This window comes from Megascapheus bottae, chromosome 29 (genome assembly GCF_031878675.1).
Source record: "Megascapheus bottae isolate mThoBot1 chromosome 29, mThoBot2.hap1, whole genome shotgun sequence".
Classification (NCBI taxonomy): Eukaryota; Metazoa; Chordata; class Mammalia; order Rodentia; family Geomyidae; genus Megascapheus; species Megascapheus bottae.
Window position 1 is genome coordinate 5,319,299 of NC_143537.1, and position 7,371 is coordinate 5,326,669.

Below are 7,371 nucleotides of genomic sequence, written 5' to 3' on the forward strand. Positions count from 1 at the left end.
CTCTTGAGCCCCTCTCTTAGCCCTTTTTTCTTTTCTTCTTTCTTTTTTTTTCCAGTTATTTTTCAGATAGTCTTTGATATTTTTGGCTGGGCTGGCCTTGAACTTCATTCTTCTTGGGCACTTTCTATTGAGAAACTATTGAGAAACCACCCCAGCCGGTTTCTACCAACAATTTGAATCTGTCCTTGAATCATTTATGAGAGTGAAGTTTCTCTCTCCCCTCCTCTTTTCCCTCTGTCTTTTTTTTCTTCTCAATCTCTCAATTTTCAGCCTAATTATGATGAACTCTCTTTATTTAGAGACTTACTATCCAAGCTCATTATGAGAAATGATTCAGTCTGGAAGGTGAAAGAGCAACACTGCTAGCTTAATTTAATGCTTACCTAGTTCACTTAATTAGCAATGAGTCTTGGCAAAACAGTGGAAGCCATAGGGTCCTGGCTTGGTGGGTAGGTGAGGAGAGGCTGTTTGTGGCACACGTGTGTGTGTGTATGTGTATGAACTGAGCTTGAACTCAGGGCCTGAACACTTTCCTCAAGGCTAGAGCTCTACCACTTGGGCCATAGCACCACTTCTGGCTTTTTCTATCTATGTGGTACTGAGGAATTGAACCCGGGTTTTTGTCATGCTAGGCAAGCACTCTACCACTAGGCCAGACTCCAGCCTCCACGCCTGAATTTTTTTGGTGGTTAATTGCATTGGTGATTCAGGTCCTATAGGGACCTCAGGGTTGACGTGTGGCCTGCAGAGCCATCATTGAGATGACAAGGGAATGCGGGAGAGGAGAAAGACAGAGTCCCATCCCCACCCCTGTAGGTTTTCCTACCCTCCCAATCACCCCAAAACTGTCCCCAAGATGCAAGGAGATGGAAGCAAATGACTCTCAAATCAGTTTTATTAGGGTTGGAGACCCTGAGAGCCCTGCCCCATGGTTCAGGCCAGCCTCTTGCTCACTCGTTCATAGGTCACGCCTCCGATGGTGGAGATCTGAAAGAAGCAGACAGAAGATAGAGAATCAGTGTGGCAACCTCGTGTCCCAGGGCTCCTCTGGGGATGGGGCCGGGTGGGGGAGGCAGGTACACTGTTCTTCACCAACAGCCCTCATGGACAGACCTTCTGTCTGATCTACCTCTGCTCGTTGACATTGGCCCCGGCCAGCCTCCCCGCTTCTTTACTCCATCCAGTCTCCCAGCAGGCCCGCAGACCTCCCCACTTCCTTCAGCCAGCTCAGAAGATCACCAATCCCAGACCTACCCCTGCCTCTCTCTGCTGAGTCCACAGGCTGAGTACACCAGCGGACACGATGTACCTACCCATAGCACTGGTTGTGTCATGGGACTTGAACTCAGGGCCTGGATTCTGTCCCTGAGCTTTTTCCCTCAAGGCTAGGGCTCTACCACTTGGAGCCACAGCTCCACTTCCAGTTTTCTGGTGGTTCATTGGAGATAAGAGTCTCGTGGAATTTCCTGCCCCAGCTGGCTTTGAACCATGAGCCTCAGATCTCAGCCCACAGAGAAGCTAGGATGACAGGTCTGAGATGCCAGCACCCGGCTCTCCTCACAGCTTCTCTCCGGTTGTCCAGTATGCACCCTGGCCCTTCCCCTAAGGCCCAGCTGCCCAGATCCTGTCCCTGTGAGACCCGCTGCGCACTCACCTCCACGAGCTTGTCACCCACGACCTCCAAGGTCTGGTGATAATTGGGGAAGTCCACCACCACCTTGCCTCCCTCCATCTGCACAGTGGCCTGGAAGGGAACGAGGAGGAGAATGCATCTGAGCCCTCAGTCTCTCACACCAGCTCCTCCAGGAATATCCTGCCTGCAGACACAGGATTGTGCATTTCCCAAAACTAAGGTGACCTCGAATAGGTGGCTTAACTGCTTCCTGTCTCAGTCTACACATCTGCCAATGAAGATAGCACCGAGAGCTGGTGGCTCACACCAGGATTCCTGGCTACTCAGGAGGCTGAGATCTGAGGATTTTGGTTTGAAGCCAACCTGGGCAGAGGAAGCTGAAAGACTTTATCTGCAATTATTCAGCAAAAAGCCAGGCCGGGGGTGTGATTCAGGCGGTGTCATGCCATCCCAGCAAGCAGGAGGCCCTGAGTTCAAACCCCAGTACTGGCCAAGTAGAGCATGATGTGAGGTAATATAAAGGAAGATGAACCATACTTATGAATCCATTGTTGAACGGTGGTAACCGCTTTGTACAATTACTGAAAGATGAAGAAAAGTAGAAAAAAAATAGATGTATCAAATTTGTAATAATGGAAGTGGAGCACTCTGGCTTAAGTGGTAAAGCCTTGGACAAAACAAAACAAAACTAAGGAACAGCAATGCAGGCCCTGCATTCAATACCCAGGCCAAAAAAAAAAAAAGACCCAAGTCTGGCAGATCACACACATACTCTTACACTCTGTCTCTCTCCGTCTGTCTGTCTGTCTCTCTCTCTCTTTCTCATTCTCTCAAAAAAAAAGAAGTGTAGAAAGGATTTAGCAAGTGTCACATTATGTTATAAGTGCTCTGCAAATATTTTCTTTCTTCCTAGTCACTGTCATGTCGATTAATTACATTAATTATGGTGATGGAAGTGGAGCTGTGGTTCAGTGTGGTAGAGCCCCTAGCCTTGAACAAAAGAGCTCAGGGACGGTGCCCAGGTCCTGAGTTCAAGCCCCACGGCTGACAAAAAAAAAAAAGCATTCCATGAACTATGGTGACGGTTAAAGAGCAGGAGATTAACCTGGCAGCAGTGTCAAGTCTGAGATGCAGACGGCGGCCCAGGGGACCAGGGGAGGACGGCGGGGCCTCACCTTGAACTTCTTGCCGCTCAGGGTCTGCATCTCGCTTTCCTGGCCGATGGTGAACTTGTTGGTCATGATGTGGCCCCCGGAGGAGTAGTGGGACCAGGTGAAGTTCTGACCATCCTGGTGAACCTCGGTGGTGATCTTGGAGTTGCGGCCCTTTTCAATCACGTCGCCAGGCAGACCTGGGCCCAACCACAGGCAGAGAGGCCACACATGAAACGGCAGCTGAGCCGGGCGCCGCGGGCTCACGACCGTCATCCTAGCAACCGAGGAGGCTGAGACCTGAGGATCCCAGTTCAAAGCCAGCCCAAGGCAGGAAAGTTCTCGAGACTCTTATCTCCAAGTAACCAGCAGAAAGCCAGAAGTGGTACTGTGACTCAGGAGGTAGAATGCTAGCCTTGAGTGAAAACCCCAGGGAAAGTACAGAGCGCCTAGACCCTGAGTTCAAGCCCCAGTGCTGGCATACACACACACACACACTACCTCAGGCTTTGCACTTGGATGTTATTGAGCCTGTCATAGACAGACAGGCAGACAGACAGACAGACAGACAGACCAGATAGATGTGAATGGCTGAGTGAATGAATGAAGTCCTGGCCCTTTCTAACAGGAAGGAGGATGGGCTTCTGATCACCCAGTCCCAGGGAGGTCAGCTCACTCACCCAGGCGCTTCATGAATTCATCATAGTTCTTCTCACTTTCGGTCTCGAACTTTCCATTGAAGGCCATGCTGGTAGGAGAGCTGGAGACACAGCAGGCGGCTGAAGAAGGTTGATGCCCAGGGGTCTGGAATCCCGGCTTATAAGAGCTCCCAGCTGCTGAGACTCAGCCCCTAAGTCACCCCACTTCTCCCTCCTCCCCCCGAAGAGGGGGCACTTGCTGTTTTATGACATGGGCAGGACTAGAGGGGCAGAGCCCAAGGTTATTCACCTCGGGGAAAATACAGGCTGCAATTGTAGGGCTGTTCCTGCAAGGCCAGGTTCAGGAAGGCTCTAGGGTAGAAAAACATCCACCTCCTGTACCCCATCTCCACCCCCGCCCTGTCCTGTGCTCACTGCCTCCTGAGGCTCCACACACACACTCACACTCACACACACTCACTCATCAAACATGGCTTAGCATTACATAACAAACAAAATTGCTTGGAGAAGTAAAAGATAGTTCAGAACTCGTGGCAGTCCTGGCAGAGTTGGTCTTGGTCACACATGGTCTCTCTAGACTTTGGAGGTAGACTTATTCTTTCTTTGCATTAGTTTGCATTAGTTATGCAGAGGGATGATTTCTCTGCTGATGAAAACACAGAAATGCTACCACAGCTCAAAGTGGTAGAGAATTAGTCTTGAGCAAAAAGAGCTCAGGGGCAATGCCCAGGACCCAAGTAGAGTGCTTGCCCAGTATGCATGAAGCCCTGGGTTCGAGTCCTAGGTACCATATAAACAGAAAATGGCCAAAGGTGGTGCTGGGGCCTAAGTGATAGAGTGCTAGCCTTGAACAAAAAAAAGCAGCTCAGAGTCAGGTATGGTGGCTCACGCCTGTAATCCTAGCTACTCAGGAGGCTGAGATCTGAGGATCAGGGTTCAAAGCCAGCCTGGGCACTAAAGACTGTGAGACTCTTTTTTTTTTTTTTTTTTTTGCCAGTCCTGGGCTTGAGCTCAGGGCCTGAGCACTGTCCTTGGACTTTCTCAAGGCTAGAGCTCTACCACTTGAGCCTCAGTACCACTTCTGGCTTTTTTCTATGTATGTGGTACCAAGGAATTGAACCCGGGTCTTCGTGCATGCTAGGCAAGCACTTTAACCACTAGGCCAAACTCCCGGCCCCCTGTGAGACTCTTATCTCCAATTAGCTACTAGAAAACAGGAAATGGGGCTGTGGCTCAAGGGTAGGGTGGTAGAGCTCAGGGACAGTGCCCGGACCTAGAATCCAAGCCATCACAAGAAGGAGAAGGAGAAGGAGAAGGAGAAGAAGGAGGAGGAGGAGGAGGAGGAAGAGGAGGAGGAGGAGGAAGAGGAAGAGGAGGAGGAGGAGGAGGAGGAAGAGGAAGAGGAAGAGGAAGAAGAAGAGGAGGAGGAGGCAGCCAGGAGTTTGGCCTAGTGGTTAAAGTGCTTGCCTAGCATGCATGAAGACCCGGGTTCGATTCCTCGGTACCACATACATAGAAAAAAGCCGGAAGTGGTGCTGAGGCTCAAGAAGAAGAAGAAGAAGAAGAAGAAGAAGAAAAAGAAGGAGAGTCTCACAGACTTTCCTGCTCAGGCTGGCTTCAAACCTGCATCCTCAGCTTTCATCTTGAGTATGTAGGATTATAGGCATTAGCCATGTATACCCATTACAAGTTGATTTGCATTTATATTATGGCTAATGATTAGAGCCTCCTTTCATGGGCTTGATGGCTATTTGAATGTTTTGGGGGGGGTCAGTTTATAAAAGGTTTGGGTAATATTTTTATTCTTGTTATTATAAAGGTGATATACAGAGTCTGGATAATTTTTTTTTTTGCCAGTCCTAGGGCTTAAGCTCAGGGCCTGAACACTTGTCCTTAGGCTTTCTCAAGGCTAGAGCTCTACCACTTGAGCCACAGAACCACTTCCACCTTTTTCTATGTATGTAGAACTGAGGAATCGAACCCAGGTCTTTGTACATGCTCCGCGGTCATTCTACCACTAGGCCAAACTCCTGGCCCTGAGTCTGGACAATTTTGTTGATACTTCTAGGCATATATACCAGGTCATTTACTGAGGTTATTTGCCAAGGGTGAATTGTTAGGCATGAAATTCCTGGAATATACTTTAAGAAAGGCAATAGGAGCCCCAGCAGGACATTCTCTCCACAATAACCATGACCCAGGCCACAAGAACTAATGTTTGTCCCATGGGTTTTATGCATGGGCTTCCCAGAGTGGCTCCTTAGCCAAGGTCATTGTCCATCCTGAAAAGGTCAGAATGGGAGTAGAGGGGGGAAGGGGAGGGATGGCAGTGACACTGGGGGGCTGAGCTGGAGGTAACCCCTCTCCACCATCCATGTACCCACGGAGGCGTCCATCTTTTCCTGGGGTGTTGAACCCCAGGAAAACAACCTCTGAGAACCTCCATGAGAAGGTAAATGAACTCAAACTCCTCTGTGTCACAGTGAGCTTTTATGAGGCCATTGAACCCAGCGAACAACTGTACCCCAGTGGTGATAAGAGCAGCCTCAAGGCTATTCCACTTTGGACACCCCAACATTGCAGCTGGACTCTGTTCCACACAGACACCTCTATCCTGGGAGGAAAATCTGGAGAAGGCAGTTAAGACACAGGAATTTGGGCCTCGTTCAGAGAAGGAATTTGGAATATTTTGCTATGTATGTTTAGACCCCAGGGATTTGGGGGCCTTGTATTCAGCAAGAGAACCAGCAGCACTGTGGATTCCTTGCATTCTTTTCCTGTGCAGGTCATGGGGCTTGAACTCAGGGCCTGAGCTCTGTCCCTGAGCTTTTGGGCTCAGGCAGGTGCTTTACCACTTGAGCCACAGATCCATTTCTGGCTTTTTCTTATTTTTTTTTTTTTTGGTGGTTACTTGGAGATGAGTCTTATGGACTTATCTGCCCCAGCTGGCTTCAAACCCAGATCCTCAGAGCTCATTCCCCTAAGTAGCTAGGATTACAGATATGACCCACAATCATACATCAAACATCGTGTATGCTTTCACCAGTCTTCCCTGTCTCCCTCTTTCCTCAGTTGAGGACCTGCAATGATGTAGGACTTGAGCCAAAGGAATCTAGAAGGGCAATTCCTGCCTTCCCAGGTCTCCTAGCCCTAGTCTCAAAATTCAATACAAGCCAGGCGCTGGGGGCTCACACCTGTAATCCTAGCTACTCAGGAGGCTGAGATCTGAGGATTAAAGTTCAAAGCCAGCTTGGGCAGAAAAGTCCATGAGACTCTTCTCTCCAACGAACCACTAAAAAAAGCTAGACGTGGAGCTGTGATTCAAGTGGTAGAACACTAGCCTTGAGCACAAAGAAGCTCAGTGACAGTGCCCAGGCCATGAATTCAAGCCACACACACACACACACACACACACACACACACACACACTGAAACATGAGGCTGACCATGTCCAGGAGTGGGAATGCTGGACTGATACCCAAGGAGACAGAGGAGGCAGAGCCAGAGGCAAGGAGCCACATTCCACGAAACATCAAACCCCTTCACCCCCATTCTCGGAAGTAGAGGTTCCACAACCCTGCAAAAAACATTGCTTCAGGCCAATGTCAGCTGCCAGAAGGTCTCCCACCCCGCCTGCAATTACACCTCACCAACTCTCCTGCCTCTGGCTGAGTGGGATGAATTCCTGTGGCCCAGGATGGAGAATTAGCCCTAATGAATTTCTAATGAACTCATTTGGTGGTAATGCAGTGTGTAATTCCACAGGACACTCATTATAATTTAGCCTTATTAAGTTTCTGGTTATTGGGAACTATTATTACTCGTTAACTGGTAAGCAAGAGAAAAGTAATTACAGGCAGTAGGCGGTGAAGTTATGGAAAGTTTCTGAGAAGGCTGGGGTTGGAGGGGAGGGTGAGGGAAGGTGGCT

The 7,371-nt window shown here is 49.3% G+C and overlaps 1 protein-coding gene across 1 annotated transcript; it reads right to left on the reverse strand.

Moving 5' to 3' along the window:
- Positions 1-887: 887 nt before the first annotated feature.
- Fabp6 (fatty acid binding protein 6) lies at positions 888-3,558 on the reverse strand. The gene is made up of 4 exons (XM_090320870.1): positions 3,465-3,558; positions 2,809-2,984; positions 1,655-1,744; positions 888-987 (listed from the first exon to the last, which is right to left on the reverse strand). The coding sequence occupies exons 1-4, from the start codon at positions 3,529-3,531 to the stop codon at positions 934-936; spliced, it is 387 nt and encodes a 128-aa protein (XP_090176996.1). The 5' UTR covers positions 3,532-3,558; the 3' UTR covers positions 888-933.
- Between the last annotated feature and the right edge of the window lie 3,813 nt (positions 3,559-7,371).

Bases quoted from the DNA above. Each gene is read 5' to 3' on its own strand.
- Fabp6 (XM_090320870.1), bottom strand. From the start codon at position 3,531: ATGGCCTTCAATGGAAAGTTCGAGACCGAAAGTGAGAAGAACTATGAT. The intron at 2,985-3,464 runs GTGAGTGAGCTG...GGTTGGGCCCAG, and splicing joins TGAATTCATGAAGCGCCTGG to GTCTGCCTGGCGACGTGATT. The intron at 988-1,654 runs GTGAGTGCGCAG...TGCTTCTTTCAG, and splicing joins TGGGTGACAAGCTCGTGGAG to ATCTCCACCATCGGAGGCGT.